A 25,851-nucleotide genomic window follows, 5' to 3' on the forward strand; every position below is an offset into this window, starting at 1 on the left:
AGACTGCCCTCTTATTCTTAACCAAACTATCCTTTAATGTTCCGAGACATGTGGCTTGTGGTTTTGGCGGAAAATGGGAAAAACTAGAACTTTGCAACTTTGACCTCGAATAAAAAAAATCGCAGATGTCGGATCGATGGGGACTTTTGACATTTTATTTGTCATTGCCTATTCAACATCTGCACCAAATTTCAGCTCTATGCGAATTATTCCTAACTGAAATCTTAATTTGACTGGGTTATGGGTATGTTTTTTTATCTTACCGAGGTTCCTGGTTTCGTCCAAATCGTTTCGTTTCTAAGAATGCTGGTAGATACTTGGAATTCGTAAAAACTTGACATTGGGTGGAAAAATAGCACCCTGTCACCTTCTTTGTTGATGGGTGCCAAAGAGATTCCAAAGACACCATCTGTCCATTGAAATTTAAGGTTGTGCAGTTCGTAATCGCAGGCGAATGGATCGGGGTAAAATAAATGACTGGTGACCCTCCACATTTTTTGTTTTTGTAAACTGTAGACCAGGATGCCGAAACGCCAGACGTCTGTTATATAAGCATGGGCATCTTCACATTGATCATGCCTTATGTCAACTTGGATGTTGGTGAAGAGGGAATCTTGTTTAACGAACCTTGGAAGAAAAATAGAAAATTAAAACTTTTTTTTCTCTCGGTAGATCAAATAGTCCCTAGCCCAGTACTAAGAATATTTTCTTCAACCGGAAGAGAATAAATAGAATTATAAACAGTGTATAATGCCTTCGGTCGTTATATTTATTTATTTTTGAATAAATTAACTTTGCAAAAAAAGAGAAAAATAAATAAATAAATGAATAATGAATGATTGCGTGCCGCCGCATTTACTTTGTGAAAAGGTCAATGGTCTTTGTTGATAAGGAGTATAGGGGAGACCGAGAGATGTCGACACTATTATATATATATATATATATATATATATATATATATATATATATATATTAGGGTGGTCCTTAATATGGACATTTTCGAATTTCCTTGCTCCCAAGGGCTCAAATGGTTCCAAATTGATAAAAAACAATTCTCTGAAAGTTTTAGCCCTTATATTGTCTTTTAGATTAGAATTTTTACATTTGATACTTTGACAATTTATCTTTGACATTTGTAAGTTAGCATTTGGAATTTTATCTATAAATCTAATTACACTTGCAACATTTACAATTTCAACATTCAGAAATTTCAACAAAAAAATGTCAAATTTGGAACTTTTATATGATTTTTATATTTTAACACTTGGAACTTCGGAATTTGGAATTAAAAAGACATTTCCACATCAAAACTTGTTTTTTGTGTAATATTGATATTTAATCAGAATGTTCGATATTTGGAACTTTGTCATTTGAATTTTCGACATTTGAAATCGTGACATTTGAAATTATGACGTTGAATTATGACATTGCAAATTTTTATCTTTTAAATTTTGTAATTTTAACATTTGTAATTTTGACTATTTAAAAATTTGATATTGGTAATTCTCGTGCCACGATACCAAATGTCAAGATTTCAAGTATCAGGATTCCAAATGTCACGATTCGAAAAGTCACGATTGCAAATGTCACGATTCGAACAGTCACGATTGCAAATATCACAATTGGAAATGTCACGATTTCAAATGTTACTATTTCAAATGTCACGGTTCCAAATGTCACGGTTCCAAATGACACGGTTCCAAATGACACGGTTCCAAATGACACGGTTCCAAATGACACTATTCTAAATGTCACGAATGCAAATGTCACGAATGTAAATGTCATGAATGCAAATGTCAAGAATGGAAATGTCACGTATCCAAATGTCACGTATTCAAATGTCAAGATAGTAAATGTCACGGTTCTGAAATTCACAATTCCAAAAGTCACTAATGGAAATGTCACAAATGGAAATGTCACGAATGCAAATATCACGAATGCTAGTGCCACGAATGGAAATGTCACGAATGCAAATGTCACGGTTCCAAAAGTCACGATGTCAAGTGTTACGATTCCTAATGTCACGTTACCGAATGTAACGTTTCCAAATGTTACGATACCAAATGTAACGTTTCCACATGTCACGATACTAAATGTCACTATATAAATGTCACGTTTCCGAATGTCACGAATGTAAAAGTAGTGATTTCAAACATCACGATTGCAATTGTTACGATTCCAAATAACGTGATTCCGAATGTCACGAATGCAAATGTCACGATTCCAAGTGTCACATTTCCAAGTGTCACGATTCCAAATGTCACGATTCCAAATGTCACGAACGCATATGTCACGATTACAATTGCCACGATTCCAAATGTCTTGTTTCCAAATGTCACGAATCCAAGTTTATCGAATCTAAATGTCACGATATCAAATATGGCTATTCCAAGTGTTGCGATTCCAAATGTCACGGTTCCAAATAAGTGTCACGAATGCAAATGTCACGATACTTAATGTCATGATACCAAATGCCACTAATGTAAATGTCATAATTGTAAAATCCACGATTGCAAATGTCACGGTTCCAAATGTTCCGATTCCAATTGTTTCGATTCCAAATGCAAATGTCACTATACAAATGTCACGATTGCAAATGTCACGAATGGAAGTGTCACGAATGTAAATGTAGTCATCACGATTGTAAATGCCGTGATTCCAAATGTCACGAAAGCAAATGTCAAGAACGCAAATGTCACGAATGCAAATTTAACGGTTCCAAATGTCACGGTTCCAAATGCCACGATTCCAAATGTCACTATGCAAATTACACCATACAAATGACTACTATACAAATGTTACGTTTTCACATGTCACGATTTGAAGAGTCATGATTGCAAATGTCAGGTTCCCAAATGTCACGTTTAAAAAAGTCACAATACCAAATGTCACGATACCAAATTTTATTGGTTTTCTAGTATTATTTTTATTATTTAAAATTTTTATTTATTTTATTTATCAAATTTATTATTATTATTATTATCCGCTTTTATTTTATATTAAATCATCATACTATGGATATCATTTTAATGTAAATACTACCCTTTATTTTTTACTCTTTTTTATTTAAATTTATGTTATTGTTCATTATTATTACTAGATTTTAAATTATTTAACAGTTATAACAAATCTTGTAATTTAAAAAAAACTATACCAAATGTCACAATTGCAAATGTCACGGTTTCAAATGTCACGATTCCAAATGTCACGATTATTATTTTACATTAGAGCAAAATATTATTATTAACATTAACATTTCATTAAAATCTGGGATGCAAAAGTTCTAAACGATAAAATTTCTAATGCCAAAATTATAACTGTTAAAAATGTAAATTTGTTTTCCTATGTCTACCATCTTACGTTTTCGGTATCTCGAACGACAGCACCATCTGATCCGTCACCAAGTTGATAACCACTATTTTCGGCGGACATAACTGCCTCGGAGTGGTGGTGATGTCCTCCAAACCCGAATCCAGCAGCCACAATCTGCCGCACTCGTCCACCTTCATCCTGAACACCGATATGATCTTCTGACAATCGCTGTTCGAGTGCCAATCCCACGATGGATAGGGCATCAGGGCCGGAGATTTGTTGATTGTAAGGGCCGGCAACCAGGCCAAAGAGGCCGGTACGCCCTTTTTCCAACGGGGGAGGGTTATGAAGACACGGTGCTTCCAGGTGTCGACGCCTAGGGGTAGGTTGTTCTCGGGGATGAAGTCTCTGGGAAAAGGAGTAATAGATTAGTGAAATTGTTATGGCAAGGCCATGACACGCTACAACTTAGACTTTGTAAGAATAATAGACTATTGAAGTTATAATTGCAAAATGTTATGGCAAGGCCATGACACGCCACAACTTAGACTTTGTAAGAATAATAGACTATTAAAATTGTAATTGAAAAATGTTATGGCAAGGCCATGACACGCTACAACTTAGACTTTGTAAGAATAATAGACTATTAAAATTGTAATTGAAAAATGTTATGGCAAGGCCATGACACGCTACAACTTAGACTTTGTAAGAATAATAGACTATTGAAGTTATAATTGCAAAATGTTATGGCAAGGCCATGACACGCTACAACTTAGACTTTGTAAGAATAATAGACTATTAAAATTGTAATTGAAAAATGTTATGGCAAGGCCATGACACGCTACAACTTAGACTTTGTAAGAATAATAGACTATTGAAGTTATAATTGCAAAATGTTATGGCAAGGCCATGACACGCTACAACTTAGACTTTGTAAGAATAATAGACTATTGAAGTTATAATTGCAAAATGTTATGGCAAGGCCATGACACGCTACAACTTAGACTTTGTAAGAATAATAGACTATTAAAATTGTAATTGAAAAATGTTATGGCAAGGCCATGACACGCTACAACTTAGACTTTGTAAGAATAATAGACTATTGAAGTTATAATTGCAAAATGTTATGGCAAGGCCATGACACGCTACAACTTAGACTTTGTAAGAATAATAGACTATTGAAGTTATAATTGCAAAATGTTATGGCAAGGCCATGACACGCTACAACTTAGACTTTGTAAGAATAATAGACTATTAAAATTGTAATTGAAAAATGTTATGGCAAGGCCATGACACGCTACAACTTAGACTTTGTAAGAATAATAGACTATTGAAGTTATAATTGCAAAATGTTATGGCAAGGCCATGACACGCTACAACTTAGACTTTGTAAGAATAATAGACTATTAAAATTGTAATTGAAAAATGTTATGGCAAGGCCATGACACGCCACAAACTTAGACTTTGTAAGAATAATAGACTATTAAAATTGTAATTGAAAAATGTTATGGCAAGGCCATGACACGCTACAACTTAGACTTTGTAAGAATAATAGACTATTGAAGTTATAATTGCAAAATGTTATGGCAAGGCCATGACACGCTACAACTTAGACTTTGTAAGAATAATAGACTATTAAAATTGTAATTGAAAAATGTTATGGCAAGGCCATGACACGCTACAACTTAGACTTTGTAAGAATAATAGACTATTGAAGTTATAATTGCAAAATGTTATGGCAAGGCCATGACACGCTACAACTTAGACTTTGTAAGAATAATAGACTATTAAAATTGTAATTGAAAATGTTATGGCAAGGCCATGACACGCTACAACTTAGACTTTGTAAGAATAATAGACTATTGAAGTTATAATTGCAAAATGTTATGGCAAGGCCATGACACGCTACAACTTAGACTTTGTAAGAATAATAGACTATTGAAGTTATAATTGAAAAATGTTATGGCAAGGCCATGACACGCTACAACTTAGACTTTGTAAGAATAATAGACTATTGAAGTTATAATTGCAAAATGTTATGGCAAGGCCATGACACGCTACAACTTAGACTTTGTAAGAATAATAGACTATTAAAATTGTAATTGAAAAATGTTATGGCAAGGCCATGACACGCTACAACTTAGACTTTGTAAGAATAATAGACTATTGAAGTTATAATTGCAAAATGTTATGGCAAGGCCATGACACGCTACAACTTAGACTTTGTAAGAATAATAGACTATTGAAGTTATAATTGCAAAATGTTATGGCAAGGCCATGACACGCTACAACTTAGACTTTGTAAGAATAATAGACTATTGAAGTTATAATTGCAAAATGTTATGGCAAGGCCATGACACGCTACAACTTAGACTTTGTAAGAATAATAGACTATTGAAGTTATAATTGCAAAATGTTATGGCAAGGCCATGACACGCTACAACTTAGACTTTGTAAGAATAATAGACTATTAAAATTATAATTGAAAAATGTTATGGCAAGGCCATGTTACGCTACAACTTAGACTTTGTAAGAATAATAGACTATTGAAATTATAATTGAAAAATGTTATGGCAAGGCCATGACACGCTACAACTTAGACTTTGTAAGAATAATAGACTATTGAAGTTATAATTGCAAAATGTTATGGCAAGGCCATGACACGCTACAACTTAGACTTTGTAAGAATAATAGACTATTGAAGTTATAATTGCAAAATGTTATGGCAAGGCCATGACACGCTACAACTTAGACTTTGTAAGAATAATAGACTATTAAAATTGTAATTGAAAAATGTTATGGCAAGGCCATGACACGCTACAACTTAGACTTTGTAAGAATAATAGACTATTGAAGTTATAATTGCAAAATGTTATGGCAAGGCCATGACACGCTACAACTTAGACTTTGTAAGAATAATAGACTATTAAAATTGTAATTGAAAAATGTTATGGCAAGGCCATGACACGCCACAACTTAGACTTTGTAAGAATAATAGACTATTAAAATTGTAATTGAAAAATGTTATGGCAAGGCCATGACACGCTACAACTTAGACTTTGTAAGAATAATAGACTATTAAAATTGTAATTGAAAAATGTTATGGCAAGGCCATGACACGCTACAACTTAGACTTTGTAAGAATAATAGACTATTAAAATTGTAATTGAAAAATGTTATGGCAAGGCCATGACACGCTACAACTTAGACTTTGTAAGAATAATAGACTATTAAAATTGTAATTGAAAAATGTTATGGCAAGGCCATGACACGCTACAACTTAGACTTTGTAAGAATAATAGACTATTAAAATTGTAATTGAAAAATGTTATGGCAAGGCCATGACACGCTACAACTTAGACTTTGTAAGAATAATAGACTATTAAAATTGTAATTGAAAAATGTTATGGCAAGGCCATGACACGCTACAACTTAGACTTTGTAAGAATAATAGACTATTAAAATTGTAATTGAAAAATGTTATGGCAAGGCCATGACACGCTACAACTTAGACTTTGTAAGAATAATAGACTATTAAAATTGTAATTGAAAAATGTTATGGCAAGGCCATGACACGCTACAACTTAGACTTTGTAAGAATAATAGACTATTGAAGTTATAATTGCAAAATGTTATGGCAAGGCTATGATACGCTACAACTTAGACTTTGTAAGAATAATAGACTATTGAAATTATAATTGAAAAATGATATGGCAAGGCAATGATACGCTACAACTTAGACTTTGTAAGAATAATAGACTATTAAAATTGTAATTGAAAAATGTTATGGCAAGGCCATGACACGCTACAACTTAGACTTTGTAAGAATAATAGACTGTTAAAATTGTAATTGAAAAATGTTATGGCAAGGCCATGACACGCTACAACTTAGACTTTGTAAGAATAATAGACTATTAAAATTGTAATTGAAAAATGTTATGGCAAGGCCATGACACGCTACAACTTAGACTTTGTAAGAATAATAGACTATTAAAATTGTAATTGAAAAATGTTATGGCAAGGCCATGACACGCTACAACTTAGACTTTGTAAGAATAATAGACTATTAAAATTGTAATTGAAAAATGTTATGGCAAGGCCATGACACGCTACAACTTAGACTTTGTAAGAATAATAGACTATTAAAATTGTAATTGAAAAATGTTATGGCAAGGCCATGACACGCTACAACTTAGACTTTGTAAGAATAATAGACTATTAAAATTGTAATTGAAAAATGTTATGGCAAGGCCATGACACGCTACAACTTAGACTTTGTAAGAATAATAGACTATTAAAATTGTAATTGAAAAATGTTATGGCAAGGCCATGACACGCTACAACTTAGACTTTGTAAGAATAATAGACTATTAAAATTGTAATTGAAAAATGTTATGGCAAGGCCATGACACGCTACAACTTAGACTTTGTAAGAATAATAGACTATTAAAATTGTAATTGAAAAATGTTATGGCAAGGCCATGACACGCTACAACTTAGACTTTGTAAGAATAATAGACTATTAAAATTGTAATTGAAAAATGTTATGGCAAGGCCATGACACGCTACAACTTAGACTTTGTAAGAATAATAGACTATTAAAATTGTAATTGAAAAATGTTATGGCAAGGCCATGACACGCTACAACTTAGACTTTGTAAGAATAATAGACTATTAAAATTGTAATTGAAAAATGTTATGGCAAGGCCATGACACGCTACAACTTAGACTTTGTAAGAATAATAGACTATTAAAATTGTAATTGAAAAATGTTATGGCAAGGCCATGACACGCTACAACTTAGACTTTGTAAGAATAATAGACTATTGAAGTTATAATTGCAAAATGTTATGGCAAGGCTATGATACGCTACAACTTAGACTTTGTAAGAATAATAGACTATTAAAATTGTAATTGAAAAATGTTATGGCAAGGCCATGACACGCTACAACTTAGACTTTGTAAGAATAATAGACTATTAAAATTGTAATTGAAAAATGTTATGGCAAGGCCATGACACGCTACAACTTAGACTTTGTAAGAATAATAGACTATTAAAATTGTAATTGAAAAATGTTATGGCAAGGCCATGACACGCTACAACTTAGACTTTGTAAGAATAATAGACTATTAAAATTGTAATTGAAAAATGTTATGGCAAGGCCATGACACGCTACAACTTAGACTTTGTAAGAATAATAGACTATTAAAATTGTAATTGAAAAATGTTATGGCAAGGCCATGACACGCTACAACTTAGACTTTGTAAGAATAATAGACTATTAAAATTGTAATTGAAAAATGTTATGGCAAGGCCATGACACGCTACAACTTAGACTTTGTAAGAATAATAGACTATTAAAATTGTAATTGAAAAATGTTATGGCAAGGCCATGACACGCTACAACTTAGACTTTGTAAGAATAATAGACTATTAAAATTGTAATTGAAAAATGTTATGGCAAGGCCATGACACGCTACAACTTAGACTTTGTAAGAATAATAGACTATTGAAGTTATAATTGCAAAATGTTATGGCAAGGCCATGTTACGCTGCAACTTGGTGCGACTGAATCATACTGAATACTGTCCAAATGTCGATGTATTTGCTGAGCATTCAAGCGTTTTACACATAACTGTATATTATGAAGCTGAGTCAGAAACACCCTGTTATCTAACATCATTCTTCAACTTCCCGTAGGGTAGTTATAGTAATGGGCCGAAAATCGAAAATGAAAATTTTTGCATTTCTCAACGTGTTGAAGGTTTCTGAACATTTTTAAGGGGCATACCTCAGAAAACCAATGTGTTCGCGCCAATCAAAGCATGCGGTTAGATTGAGGTAGAAAACAAAAAATCATCAATCGATAATTATAAAACCAAAATCAATTCAATCAATACGTAATCAAAAACATATTAAATTTATTGCAAATACTATTATAACTTATAAAATAAATATATAAAGTTATCAATAAAGTGTTTTACAACCGGTGCTTCGAAAAGTAAAGTAAAATTCAATCAAAACAACATCCTAAAAAACACAATGGATGTGTGTGTGTTTTGTATGTCCGCATGTTTCGTCCACGTTTTCGGGCGCACGGATCAACCGATTTGAATGATTCATTTACCATTCGATTCCTATTGATAGGGAGATGTGCTGATTAGTGTTTGGCAAAGGCAGGTCCAGCCGTTAAGGAGATGCGGAGCAAAGAGAGCAGAAAATACAAATCGAGTTTTTGAGACTTTTACGGAGTATCGGATTTGAATGATCTAAAAAACATTCAATTTGTAATGATTGAGGGAAGAGGTGATTTTGGCAAAGACAGGTCCCGCCATTTCGAAGATACAGAGCTAATTGTGCAAAAAATTGCAGTTTTCGAGTGAACTAAGCGTCCGATTTGAAAGATCTAAAAAACTTTCTGCTTGTATTGACAAAACAATCAAGGCTTTTGAGGATAAAAAATTATTACATCTTTTTTTATTTTCCATAAAATATTTTTGTAACTTTGGATTAAAAATTCAAATCAAAAAATTACCCAGGCTAAGCACAGCCTAAGCGCCACTTTGGTACAAATGTTTACCCAAGTGCGTTCAGACTGTTTATGTACTGGAGAGCACTTTTACAATTTTGTGAGAAAACTATTGAAAAATGTGAAAATGCCGACAAGCTAAGCACAGTATAAGTGAAAATGTAGCACAGAATTATTTGCAAATGCGTTTAGACTGTGACTATACGGGAGCAATTTTACAATGTTTGTGTAAATTAGGCAACTATTTTTTTTTTGAAATTGAAATCGAAATGAAATGACGATTGATAATGTTCTGAAGATAAATTGATTTATTTATAATTTACATTTGAATTTTGAAGTAGAACTTCTTAGGTTGGCGATGTATAATTTAGTAAAATAGAATTTTATTTTTGAAGTAAAACTTCTTAAGTTGCGATGTGATATAGAGTCTGTTTTGATTAAACGTAAAAGAGACAACAGTATATAGTGAGAAAATGAGAGAGATATATATAAAACACTAGTGCGAAAAAGAGCAACATATACCTGACAGTGTAGAGTGACAGAGTAAGATACATGAGTATGATGTAACCTCCAAAATTTAGCAACTACCTTTTTAAATGTAAATTTTTGATAAAAGGACAAGAAATACCAATTTTTGTTGTTAATAGAAATTGTAGATAATTTAATTGGCTATAAATTTGCTGAATATTGCAAAATGGTGGGACATTTCGTTTTGAAGTTATAAATAATTAAACAAAAATTGAGCTGGTCCAAAAGTGTGAAGCAAGATATACCGATGCAACCTCCAAAATTTAACAACAACCTGTTTCACTGCAAATTTTGGGTAAAAGGATATAAGATACAACATTTTGTTATTAACAAAAGTTGTAGATAATTTAATTGGCTAAAAATTTGCTGGATATTGCAAAACAATCGGACAATTTGTTTAGAAGTTATCTTATATATAAAAATGGATCGCAAAATGTGTTGGTAAGCGCATAACTCAACAACGCCTGGACCAATTTGGCCAATTCTTCTTTTAAAATGTTCGTTGAAGTCCAAGGATGGTTGTTACGGCGAGAAAAAAACGAATAATTGCCTGGACAACCCTAAAAACAGCCCTTTTCTTCTTTAATCGAGTAGGCAACGCAATTTGTAAAAAAAACAATGATCTATGTCATGACATTTTGTGTAGTTTTTGATAATCTAATTTTGAATATATTTATATAAACATAGAAATATCTTTCTATTAATCAAGCTATATATATTGACAGCCAAAAACATTGATGTAAATTAATTAAATTTCAAAATTCAAGAACAAATTACAGGCGAATCAGCTGATTCGGCAACTAACCAAGACGATCCACCGGAGTTTTTAAACTCGCTGGATTTGCTAGGATTGTCACCTCACAATCTTCAATTAAAGGTTGGATCGGCAATTATAATGTTGCGAAATATCGACCAACTATATTCAAAGTTTCCAGTGCGTTTATCATTAAGTGTTTGTGGTATTAATTTAGAAAACCCATGTTTCTCACATAGAAAATTGTATGTTGTTTGTTCCCGTATTGGAAAACCATCAGATTTGTTTGTCTATGCGCCAGGTAATCAAACAAAAAACATCGTTTATCACAAAGCACTACAATGAAAATTGAACTGATTTTTGAATTATGATTTACATTATTAAAATTACTTACTTTTAAATGCTTATAGTGTTTTATTTAATTATTTTTAATTCACACCGACTTATTACCAGGGTGACGGTTCTGTTCAGGATAATTTTTTGCAAAGAATAGAAAAAAAATAGGCACAAAACACCGCCACATTACAATTTTTTTTGACAGGACGAAGTCTGTCGGGCCGGCTAGTTGGCTATAAATTTGCTGAATATTGCAAAACAATCGGACAATTGGTTTAGAAGTTATAAACAAATAAAAATCGAACCGGTCCAAAAATGAAAAACGAGATATATTAAAATGTAGCCTCCTCGATTTAACAACAATCATTTTAGTTCTTATAAATGCCGCCAAGCTAAGCACAGTATAAGTGAAAATGTCGCAGAGAATTATTTGAAAATGCGTTTAGACTGTGACAATACGGGAGCATTTTTTAAATTTTGTGCAAATTATAGGCAACTATTTTTTTTTAAATTGAATTCGAAATGAAATGACGGTTGTTAATGTTTCATTTGATTTGCTCAGATATAACAAGATGGCAAAAATAATAAAGGTTACAGTATTTGTGATAATATATTTGAAAACGTTTAAAATTTCTCGAATATTTTGATACGGTACGGGAAGTTCCAGCAATTTGCCTTAAGCCACAATGCCATACACCACTAGTTTATGTCTTCTATCTAACAACCTGAGAAATACGTGTGACTGCACAGCAACCACGCGGCTTTTGTTAATATTTAGTATGAAAATAATAGCCTTGCCATAACATTGGTCTGTTATGCGGCCGAATCGGTCAATTTTTTTTTCTTACTTGTTTTTGATGGCGGCTTGTCTCATTTCTGGATTCGGGTACTCGAAGTCTACCTTCTTCCATTGGTAGATGACCCTAAAGGGCGGGTGTTCTTCTTCGGCAAAAGGGTTGTAGTCTTCCAATGTCGGAGGGATGTCTATGATGTCTACTGGGTAGTAGGTCAGCTTTGGATAGGCGATGTTTGCTAAAAAATATAATATATATATGAGCCGTTCAGTGCACACATCGACTAACTCCGAAAGTCAGAAAGTGGAGAAAAGCGATAAAGTAATGTATATTGCTTTTAAAAATTCCTGTTGTAATATAAATTGAAAAATATATTTTAGTACGTATAAATACATATATAGCTTACATGTAACGGTATATATAAGATTTATAACTATTAATAGTGAGAAAATAATTATCATTAAAGTTAAAGTTTTGATATGACTTGTGGAGTTAAACAAATTTTCAACTTTTTTTAAACTTTAAACTTTTTTTTAAAATTCGGATCTTCATTGCAGTCACACTTAAATTGTATATCGTTGGGTTTGGACCTTTCTATTCTAAATTCAGCGCATTTTAGGCCAAGTTTCTAGACACCCTGTGATGGTTACTTTTCTGTTATTGATTTCTTGTTCTAAATAAATAAAAAATAGATAAAAAATCTTAGTGGAACATTCGGCTTAGCTACAATGGCGCAATTTGTTATCAATGATAACAAAATCTTGAGTTAATAGATTAATAATTATTTTCACCGACCAGAAATTTATTTTTAATTAAGTTAGCTCTTATTTCCGTACTTTGAACAAGTTTCAATAAACTTTAGGCAGTTTTAATATTCTTGTTTTGCCGGGTACACGAATTTTAGTAAGTTATTTTTTTCAAAGTATGTAACGTCCTCGATGTCTTTTATAAAACTAGATGAATTTTTTTCGAGACCCACAACACCCTACAGTTCTGTGTTCTTATTCGTAATTCATGAATTTGAAACCCGAAATCCAACCCAACCAGAACATATACACTACAGAATGGAGTTAATCAAAATGTCTTCTGAAATAAATGGATTCAGTGGTCAAAAAAAAAATTTCAAATGCTTCCAAAGTAATAAAAGTAAATTCTCTGAAAGTTTTAGCTCTTAATATTAATATAATATTAATATAATATAATAAATAAATATTAACGTTTAGATAGTCCGTAATTCATCTGTGATAGTATTCGTGAACTCGAATATTATGACATTTAAAAATATTTATAAATCGCTTAACCTCTAATTGAATCCATGTGATTTATTTAACGATATATTTATTCGAGATTAATTTTGCATCAAAATATTTATTAACGATGTGCTGATTAGTTTTTGGCAAAGGCAGGTTCTGCCGTTTCGGTGATACAGGGCAAAATTGGCAATTTAGTTTTTGAGAGAACGGAGCATCCGATTTGAATGATTCAAAAAACATTTTATTTGTATTGACTTAGTGAAAAATTGCTCACATTGATCAATCATATATAAATCACACTAATATTGATTAAACTTATTTTTTTACACAAATTCAAGCAAATTGCGCTAAAGTATATTTTCATGTTATATTATCATTGGATATCTTTCACAATCATGTCAATTAAAATTGGTTTCCAAATTACAAATAATTATTGTTGAGGATTTGAATCGCAAAAGAATTGTGCAAAAATATTAATAGTTTTAATATTCGATTTTGTGCAAAATCTGTCCTTTCACCAAGTCGATTGCGAATTACGAATAAAATTATTTTGTTGATGAAAGAAAACGTGTTTGGGAAACTAGAATCGACAGAAAATAAGTTATAAATAAATATTACATATATACTAGGTGTAAGTGGCATTTTACCTAAATATATTAATATCAATTCTTATTTATTAGGTTGATTATTAATTAATACGTATCGGGCAGTTCTTGCAACTCGTCTTAAGTCAAAATCCCACTTACAACTAGTTATTGCAAGTATTATTTTTATTATCGCCAAGGATAATTGATTTGTTTATTAATGATTGAAATATTTCGCAACCCGACAGTGTCTATAAATTCCGCTTTCTAATCTTTATCGATATAAAAGAGATTTATATCGATAATAATACATCCTTGGTCGAATGTACTATTTTATGTGGGTTGCGCAGCACTTGCTCATGTTTCGCAAAAATAAAACAACATTTTGCATAAATATTCAATGCATGGACGATTAAATATTTTGCATAATATCGAATCAGATTAATTCTCAATGAATGATTTTTATCTCTTAATTTTATCGTATTTTATTATTAAACCAATGTTGCAAGAGAATGGAAATTGTGCAAAAGTATATATACATATATATTAGGGTGATAATTTTCGAATTTTTTTGCTCCCAAGGGCTCAAATACTTCTAAATTAATAATAAAAAATCCTGTAAAAGTTTTAGCTCCTAATATTAACATTTAGATAGTCCGCAATTCAATTAAAACATATATCATTAAATAAATACTTGCGCCATCTGTGATAGCAGACGTATAATTTTGCTGGCAATTTATTACTGATAGTTTGAGTGTCAACTTTACCAATTACACTGCAACATTCGCTTGAAAACTGAAGATGAAGTCAACAATGCCATCAATCAAGTAACAACTATTCTACAACAAGCAGCAACTATTTCGACACCCAGAGATGTTAATTGCAAGACTCTCAGCATTCCTTTGGAAATAAAAAAACAAATAGCCATCAAAAGAAGATTGCGTAAAATATGGCAAGTCACTAGGCATCCCGAAGATAAGAAAAGACTTAATAGAGCCTGCGAAAATTTAAAATCAACAATTAATGCTTATAAAAATGAATCTATTAGGACTTACCTAAACAACCTATCTTCAACTCAAGATACGAATTATTCGCTGTGGAAAGCATGCAAACGACTCAAGAAACCAGTTATGGCTGTACCACCGATCAGAAACCCTGATCAGTCATGGGCAAGATCACACAAAGAAAAAGCCGTACTATTTGCTGACTATTTACAAGAAACTTTTAACCCGGCACCTCCTCAATGCAGTCGTAGCGAAGAAGACTTCATAAGTGATTATCTCCACCAGGATATAAGAACTACTAACAGTGTTAACAGAACCACCTTTTCAGAAATTTCCGGTTTAATCAAATCATCCAAATCAGGAAAATCCCCAGGACATGACAAAATAACAATAAGAATGCTAAAAGAAGCACCCAAGAAGTTGATAAGATATTTAGTTATAACCTTCAATGCAATAATTAGACTTCGTTGCTTTCCAGAAGCATGGAAAACTGCTAAAATAATTTTAATTCCTAAACCTGGTAAAGACCATCATTTAGTTTTATCATATAGACCAATAAGTCTACTTTCATGTGTATCAAAAATCTTTGAGAAACTTATTTTAAAACGAATAAACTCTGAAATACATAACAAAAACTTAATACCTAACTATCAATTTGGCTTCCGACAACAGCATTCAACAATCCAACAAATCCACAGAGTAGTTAATACAGTCAATGAAGCTCTTCACTCAAAAAATTATTGCTCTGCAGTTTTTCTAGACCTTACGAAAGCTTTTGATAAAGTGTGGCATAAAGGACTGACTCTTATACAAACTTAAAAAATGTCTGCCCTATAACTTATATATCTTACTTAACTCTTATTTACAAAACAGAAAATTTTACGTCTACATAAATGGTGTTCAGTCAGAAGTGAGAAATATTAGAGCCGGAGTTCCTCAAGGAAGTGTTCTGGGACCAACATTATTTCTTCTATACACAGCCGATTTTCCTGTTAATTGTAATACCAATATAGCCATGTTTGCAGATGACACGTGCGTTATCGCTCAGCATCAGAATCCCGAAATGGCATCATTACTTCTTCAAGTTCACCTGGACAAAATGGAACAATGGTTTAAGCTGTGGAGAATCGAAGTCAACAATTCCAAGTCGGTACATGTTACATTTACCCTTCGCAAAGACACATGTCCTCCAGTTAGAATCTTCAACCACACAATTCCTGCTAAAGAGACAGTCAAATACCTGGGGATGATTCTAGACAAGAAATTAAACTGGAAAGAGCACATAGCCGCTAAACGGGCACACATGGAACACATAAGAAGAACCTTACACTGGTTGTTGGGTAGGCAATCAGAACTATCAGCCTACAACAAGATTTTGTTGTACAAAACCATCATAAAACCAGTTTGGACATACGGAGTTCAACTATGGGGATCCGCCAAAAAAAGTAACATTCAAATCATACAAAGGTTCCAGAACAAACTCTTAAGACAAGCAGTGGGAGCTCCCAGATATGTCCCCAACTGGATGATACATCAAGACACTTGCACAGCCACAGTCACAGAAGAAATTAAAAACTATTCAATGAGACACAAACAAAATATTGACAATCACAGCAACGAACTTGCAGCCAAATTATACGACACAACTTTCGATTACAGACTGAAGAGAACAAAACTTATTCAGTTAGCACAATAAGGTTTTTAAGTTATCGTTTAAAAATAATGTAGACCTACTCCTATGTTTAAACTAGATTAGTTTAGATTAGAAGATTATTATTATTATTATTATTATTATTTTTTTTTTTTTTTTTTTTGTTTCGTTTTGTTTTATCTAATATGTATAGTTTAATTTGTTTAGTTTTTAAGACTACCTGGATCAAATCTACCTTAGTTTAACAACAATAATATTAGGACCACCACTGGGCGGCCTGATATGCCCTTTCTATTTATATTAATCATAAAAATTACTAGATGTCATATTTATAGACAGTTGTAATTACTTAATGAAATAAAAAAAAAAAAAAAAAAAAAAAAAACTTTACCAATTATATAAATATTTTGATGCAAAATTAATCTTGAATAAATATTTTGTTATGGATTTAATTGAAGGTTAAGTGTTTCATAAATATTTTTAAGTGTCTTAATATTTGAGTTCTCAAATGCTATCACAGATGGCGCCAGAATATATGATAATAATGAATATACGAAACTTTTAATTGAATTGCAGACTATCTAAATGTTGATATTAAGAACCAAAGTTTTTAGAGCATTTTTTTATATTAATTTGGAAGCGTTTGAGACCTTATGAGCAAAGAAATTCGAAAATGTCCATATTAAGGACCACCCACATATATATATATACATATATATATATATATATATATATATATATATATATATATACATATATATATATATATATACAATTATATATGATCCAATTGCTTTCGTAAGACAACCGATTATATCACAAAGAAAATACGATACGTTATAGAAATTGCGCAAAACACTTTTTTCATTTCTTCCGCAATTAAATTATAAACCTCATTCGATAATAATTAATAGCGACATGCTTTCTTTTCTTTTCATAAATTTCAACACCCATACAAAAAAAAAACAAAATGTAACTATTTTCAAAGCCTAAGAAATTATCTTTATAAAATTTTCAAAATTATCATTATGAAAGTATTTATGTCTACTAGTTCGAAAATGTAGTGTTACCCGATTACACGAATGGGACTTGATATGTAATTGGGCAACACTTGATTAAGTTGATTATTGATACGTATCGGGAAATTAAATAATAGAAATTATAATTATTTTAGTATTGCTAAAAATGCAGTAGCATTAGTAAACACGAAAATGCAGAACAATTTGTAATATTTATTTTATAAGAACTAATTACTATCTCTAAAATTATTTAAAAAAATTGACATAAAATAAAATTAATATTCTTACATAATAATAATGCAACTTGCCTTGTGGCAAAATGTTATTTACAACTAGTTTCTTTATAGTGAAAACTGCACCATCTTCAATTTCGTTATTATAACATTCTTCCTTGCTTGTTTATATGTAAAATACGCCTGATCGCACGGCAAATAACCAAACATTTTCACAAGTTGCCATGACAACGCAATGTTATGAGACAGAATTTCCCATTAGTCAACACTTTTTAATGATCATATTTGATTTTTGTACTTTTGCTTAACCGATTTTGATAAATCAAAAATATTTTATTCTCATTATTAACCGGTTTAATAAAATTGTGTGTGAAAATAGTGAAATGCACTTTGTAGTAAAATAAACACTATATGTATTTTATTTCCTTTGGCTATTAAATATTCAAGTATGTCACAAGATATTTAGTAAAATAAATATCGTGCCATATTTCCTATTACCGTCAACTACATAAATTTTATATCTTTACTTAACACTTTCAACGACATTTATACTTGATCTATTTAATATAATGTATGTAAATTATTTAAAACCAGATTAGATTGTAAAGTGACCGACGACGCTTACAATTAGATAACAACAAATAATAATAAATTAATTAATCAATCAGTCATAAACATTTTACCTTTCTCCTAAAGTTCAATAACACATAAATATAATATTATGTACTAATAGCAACTAAGGAGAGGAAAGTTGATAAAGATATGTTGTGTAAGTTTGATAATTATTATGTCTCCAGAGATACAAAAATAATCGTAATATATAATATTATATTATATCTTATATATAAAATTCTCGTGTCTTATCAAATTAATTATTTATCAAATTTTATATGCGTATTCAGTAGGCCTGAGAATAACTATCTACTTTTTATACCCCTAAGTAATAAAGATTGTTCACCCTTAATTTTTTTTGTAATTTTTGGACGGAACTTTTTGTTTTTATTTTTTTGTAATGTGTCATAGATTAAAAAATTTATACAACCCTATATTCTTACTTTTTTTTATCACCAAGCCCTATTTTTATAGCCATTTTAGTGATTCAATTGTTTTTTATCTGGCGTTCAGTCATTGAATATTTTTCACATAATTTTTGTTCAAATCTTTAGGCGAAAACAATAATGTTTGCCGGGTCATCTAGTATATATATATATATATATATATATATATATATATATAAATAATTATATTTTTCCCTTACAGTCCCTGTCGTATAAATACTCCTTCGCCTTCACTGGAACCAACCAAGACTGTCCCCACGTGTCCGACATCAGTTGAAGGAAATTCTGTGACGACATGGCAACACTTTTGTTCAGGAACAACAATAACATCATCGACACAGGTAACACTAATGTTTTTAACTGCATTTTGACACTAACGAAATTTCTGTTTTAATTATTAAAATTTTGATTTAATTCCTAACTTTTGATTAATTTGAATTGTCTGATTGGTTTAATAATTAATTTATTAAGTGTTTATTTGTTTTGGAACTGATTTAACAAAAATTTAGTTGTTATAAAATGAAATGCAAGCTGTAATATGCAATTGTTATATATTAATTTATAACATCGTTATAAATATTTATATGACATTATTTGTTTATAAAAAAATAAAAAGAAAAAAAAAATAACTGTTTAAAAAATATAATTTTAAATTAAAACAAATTAGAAACAAATATTTAAATAATCGGACGACTTGTAATTATAAACAAAATTTTGAAGTTTTGAAAAAAAAAACTGGACAACTCGTGAACAAATTATCTGGATGTATGGTATTAGAGTATTATTTTTAAAATATTTTTTTAATTTATTTCCAACATTTATTTAAACAATTTAGCACCTTGTAAAATTCCACAAAAGTTTAAAGTTTTAATTAAAAATATAAAACTCGACACCTTTTTTGGAAAAACTATTTAGAAAAAAAATACTTTTAATCAAACACAAGATATTTTTATCGTTATAAATGGTGCGTTGTTAAATAATTTTTTAAATATATTTACAATAATTTTTTGAACAAATAAACTTTTTGTAAAATTGCACAAAAGTTTAAAGTTTTAGTTAAAAATATAAAATTTGACAGTTTTTTCAGTAAAACTATTTTAAAAAATAATCTATATTTTTACTTGTTTGTCTTAAATGAATATGTTGTATATTTACAATCTAGTTTGAATATTTTTTTTTAAATTATTTATAGTTTATATTTAAATAATTTGACACTTTGTAAAATTACACAAAAGCTCAAAGTTTCAAACAAAAATATAAAATTTGACATCTTTTTCAGTAAATCTATATAAAAAAAAAACAAGTTGAATTTTTACTTGTTCATTACAAATATTTTGAAAATGTACAATCTAGTTTGAATATTTTTTTAAATATATTTACAAAAATAATTTCAACAATCTAACAACTTATAAAATTGCACAAAACTTCTAAGTTTCAAACAAAAATATAAAACTCGACACCTTTTTTGGAAAAAAACTATTTAAAAAAAATAATTTGAATTTTTACTTGTTCAGTACAAATATTTTGAAAATGTACAATCTAGTTTGAATATTTTTTTAAATATATTTACAAAAATAATTTCAACAATCTAACAACCTATAAAATTGCACAAAACTTCTAAGTTTCAAACAAAAATATAAAACTCGACACCTTTTTTGGAAAAACTATGTTTAAAAAATAATCTATATTTTTAATTGTTTGTCTTAAATGAATATTTTGTAGATTTACAATCTAATTGGAATATGGTTTAATATTATTTATATAAATTTTTTAAACAATTTAACACTTTGTAAAATTACACAAAAGTTTGAAGTTTTAGTCAAAAATATAAAACTTGACTACTTTTTTGGAAAAACTATTTAAAAAAAAATAATTTGAATTTTTACTTGTTCATTACAAATATTTTGAAAATATACAATCTAGATTGAACCTTGTAAAATTGCACAAAACCTTAAAGTTTCAATTAAAAATATAAAACTCAACACCTTTTTTGGAAAAACTATTTTTAAAAAATAAATTTAATTATACATGTTTCTTCCTTAAAACGCCGAATGCGACTGAACAGCTGTGCTCGATCTCGTGTAGTATTTGTTGTCATTGAAATTAGAATTTGTTGTTATTTATTTATATATATATATATATATATATATATAAATAATTGTCGGTATTGGTATACGAATACCATTAGAAAAGTCTGTTCCTTACCAGTTGCGTCGAAAGTAAAATTTATTTGTATTTGAGAAAGTGTTCGATGAAAAGTGTTTGAGGAAAAGTGGAAGTGGGATGGTATATATATATATATATATATATATATATATATATATATATATTATCCATTTATCCATGCATAAACATTTTATGAATTTTATGTTATTAGATACCCATACGTTTCGACTAGCATCCTAGCCTTCATTCAGTATAAAATAACTTGTACAAAATTTACTTTATAGTACGAGTTTGTCAACAATAATAAAATATTGTTTTATTAACAATAAAGAAAAAAACATTGAAAAAAAAAGAATTGTATTAGACTGTTCTGTGTCTAGTATAAAAAAAATATAATTTTATGGGACACTCGGTTCGAGTCCTGGCACTGACATTGAATTGCCATTTGATTTTTTGGATTGAAATTAAATAGAATTTAAATTGCTGATTTGAGACAGAATGTTTAAGGATAAAATGTTGCATGTAAAACGTATGCATGTTGAATAAATTTGATTTTTTTAATTTGAAAAAAAAAATACTATCTTTGCCAAAAACTAATTAGAATGATTTGTACCAGTTTTTCAATTTCTAAAATTTGTTCAGGATATTGATCGAAAATCTGGACGAATTTTGCACTTTTTTGTAGCAGTTTTTGAATTTTCAAAATTTGCTCAGGTTATAGGTCGAAAATCTGGACGAAATATTATTGTACTTTCTCGTAACAGTTTTTGAATTTTCAAAATTGGTTCAGAATATTAATCAAAAACCTGGACAAAATATTTTACACTTCTTGATAGCAGTTTTTGAATTTCAAAAATTTGTTTGGAATGTTGATCCAAAACTTGGGAAACAATTTGTACCTTTTGGTAGCAGTTTTTGAATTTTCAAATTCGTTGAGGATAGGTCGAAAACCTGGACAAAATATTTTGTACTTTTCAAAATTTTTTGTACTTTGAATTGCCAAAATTGGTTCAGGATATTGGCCGAAAACCTGGTGAAATATTTTGTACTTTTTGGTAGCAGTTTTTGAATTTTTAAAATTCGTTAAGGATATTGATCAGAAATCTGGACGAAATATTTTTTTACTTTGTAGCAGTTTTTGAATTTTGAAAATTTGAAACTCTGGTCGAAATATTTTGCACTTTTCAATTTTTGTTGTACTTTGATTTTTCAAAATTGGTTCTAGATACTAATCGAAAACCTGGACGAAATATTTTGTACTTTTTTGTACCAGTTTTGAATTTCCAAAATTGGTTCAGGATATTGGTCGAAAACCTGGACCAAATATTTTGTAAGTTTTTGAAGCAGTTTTTGAATTTCCAAAATTCTTTTCTTTTTTGTGACAGTGTTTGAATTTTCAGAATTCGTGCGGGATATTGGTCAAAAACCTGGACGAAGTATTTTGTACTTTTTTGTAGCAGTTTATCAATTTTCAAATCTTGTTCAGGATATCGGTCGAAAACCTGGAAGAAATATTTTTGCATTTTTTATGACAGTTTTTGAATTTACAAAATTGGTTAAGAATATTAGTCGAAAACCTAGACGGAAGATTTTACACTTTTGTATCAGTTTTTAAATTTTCAACTTTTGCAACTTTTTTTTGCTAATTATAATAAATTGACGTCTCGAAAAATTAATTACCATAATGAGTCCTTGTTAAGTTTTATTGGTTGTTTTTAAAAGGCATTTTTGAGAAAATATCGACAAAATTTTATATACATTCTTTTTGGAATATCTATGTCGAACGATGCAGAATGACTTGTAACGTCGAGGAAACATAAAATTAGGAAATCGGATTTTTCGGAGAAAACATAACTTAAAAATAAATTATCAATTATCTAAACTTTATTTATTTTGGACGGCTTGATATCAAGCGGTAGTGATAATAGATTTTCACATAATAAAAATCTGATGGAAAATCATATCACGTAGAGAACGTATCAACCATCGGGTTGCCATCTAACTAGGCTGATTTTATGTTAAGGATTCATTAAAATAAGAATACAAAATTCTAATTGCTGTTCAAACACGAAAAAAGTTTTATAAGCACTTTTGAGAAGTTTTAACTATAATTAATAATATCGATAATCTTTTTATACTAATTATTTATGTATCGACAAAACCAAATCGTGTGTGTGATGAAGTGCAATTGTCTGTTCCGCCTTTTCATGGTCATTGATTCCGAATAACACGGAACGGTAACTCTTTTTTAAATATATATATATATATATATATATATATATATATATATGTATATATATATATGTCTATTTATTATATTAATTAATAATTATCGAATGTACAAATTGGAAATCGATTTGTGTATCGGATAGAGTTCGGTTCGGTTTTTTCTGCATGAGAGAACTTTCTCAAGTGCACGCGACACGTTTAATTTTTTATATAAAAAATTTCACCACGATAATAAAATGCATTTTTAGAGTTCCGTACAAAAATTGATAGATGTATGTGTGTGTGATAGTTATATATTCAAAAACAACAATAATACAATCCGATTGGCGTAAAAATTTGGAAAACTGTTACCCGACAGTTTGATTGAAACCATGTAGAAGGAGTTGGTGGCCCCAAAGACTTATTTTTTGGGTCAAATTTGTTTTTTATATTTCTGAATAATGCGTATATTGAGAACAAATGCAACCCTAAATTTTCACGTTCAACCTACAAACCGCTATTTCGTAAGAATTATTATAGTAATTACATATTTTTTTATCTCGATTTCTCTAAGTGAACGTTTTTGATTGAAATTCTATCGAGATTTTTTGAGCTTATAGAAAAGCTAAATTTTTTATAAAAAAGTTGATTTTGTTAACGTAAATAGCACGACAAAAGAATATTGTATGTTTTTTAGTAGATTATATATTGTAGAGAGTGCAATAAGAGACAATAAACGAGTAATTTGAGATCGCGTGTTAATAGAGACAAATAAAGTGTACAATTTTATCAAGAGATGTCTGACGTATTTTTTAACGTATTAGATCAATTTTCTTATTTTTTTTTTATAAATGAAAGCTTTTCTCAACTCTGAATTTTCATATTCCTACAAGATTTCCCAATTTTGTTAATCATTTTTAACCTGATGATTGATAACTTATAACTGACTGATAACTGGTCAATTCTCTTCTTTTGATGGAATTTTGGTTCAGATTTCTCAAAATTTTTAGAAAGAAATGTAATTAAACACGTTTCTATATTTAGGCAATAACTGAGAAATTTTTATAACATATTTTAATAGTTATTTATATATTTCCAGCCTGTGCTCCGGATTTTTCTAGATGCAATATTTGTCCCGGATTGTCCCAGTTTTTTCAAAATTAATAGTTAGTTAACAAAAATTATGAAAACAAGCAAACAAGTGCTAATATAGTCAAATTAATTATGAAGAAAATTGAATAGAATTTTATACAAGACTCAAAAGCGACAAAAAAATAAAAACAAGATCAAAAAATATAATATAAGAGATAATATCATAGATAAAAAATATTACGTATAAAAGAATAACAAAGGTTATTTCAAAGTTTGCAATTTTGACTAAAAACAAATTTGATTTGCATAACTAAATTTGCCGTCCCAGTTTTGACTTAAAAAATATGAATATATGACCATACTTATATATTGCTATATAAGATGCTGTATGGGATATTTCCCTAGTTGATGCATCTAATACAACTTACAAATGCACGAAAAATAAGTTTAATATACGGATAAGCATAACTAAATTAGCCATTCCAGTTTTGACTTAAAAATATAGTCACCTTACTTATATATTACTATATATGATGCTGAATGGGATATTTCGCTCGTTGATGCACCCAATACAACTTAACAATCCACGAAAAATACGTGCACTGTTTTGCATCTTAATAACAAGATGTAACAGAATTTCTTAGATATATATTACCTCTCATAAATAAACTAGGTGTGCATAATTGACATTAAGAAAATTCACATTATTTAATATTGCAATTTTGTTTAATATTTATGCCTGGACGGCATACCACACAAAATACAGCACGGCTCTCACGGACTCTCCGACCCGGCCAACAATCTCTGCGATCGATAATTCGCATATATAAATTTATATTTAGATATATACGTATATAAAATATATATTTATATATATATATATATATATATATATATGTGTGTGTGTATGTATATATATATATTTGTATATTTGTATGTATGTATACAAGAGAGTGTGTACAAGACACACGACATGTCATATGTTTCGCATATTTGTGTTCAAACAGTCGTTACTAAGTGTGATGTCTTTTCTCGCGTACGTTTTGATTTCTTATTCGACATTTTTCTTATTTTCGACATATATATGTATATAATATATATATATATATATATATATATATATATATATATATATATATATATATAGCTATAAATCGTCTAATCTGGTTTACATCCATTATATATTAATTCTGTCAATTCGTTTTTAAATATTTTTTCATCAAACTGATTATGTGTGCCATAATTTTTCCAGAATTTGTCCAATTCGGCTAATGTTTTTAACAAACTGTCTAAAGCCGAGCCTATAATCGAATTACACCATGTTTAGGA

The 25,851-nt window shown here is 29.8% G+C and overlaps 1 protein-coding gene across 1 annotated transcript in view; it reads right to left on the reverse strand.

The window, feature by feature from the left end:
* LOC113386466 (protein yellow-like) overlaps positions 1-13,571 on the reverse strand; it is a 16,926-nt gene extending 3,355 nt beyond the window's left edge. The window contains exons 1-4 of the mRNA XM_026624246.1: positions 13,556-13,571; positions 12,309-12,492; positions 3,361-3,720; positions 264-627 (exon numbers count right to left, since the gene is read on the reverse strand). Coding sequence (XP_026480031.1) covers positions 264-627; positions 3,361-3,720; positions 12,309-12,492; positions 13,556-13,571 — 924 coding nt within the window. The remainder of the gene's footprint in view (positions 1-263; positions 628-3,360; positions 3,721-12,308; positions 12,493-13,555) is intronic.
* Positions 13,572-25,851: the final 12,280 nt, after the last annotated feature.

This window comes from Ctenocephalides felis, unplaced genomic scaffold (assembly GCF_003426905.1).
Source record: "Ctenocephalides felis isolate EL2017-DRISC unplaced genomic scaffold, ASM342690v1 CF-g0.4_SCAFFOLD_03571, whole genome shotgun sequence".
Taxonomy (NCBI): Eukaryota; Metazoa; Arthropoda; class Insecta; order Siphonaptera; family Pulicidae; genus Ctenocephalides; species Ctenocephalides felis.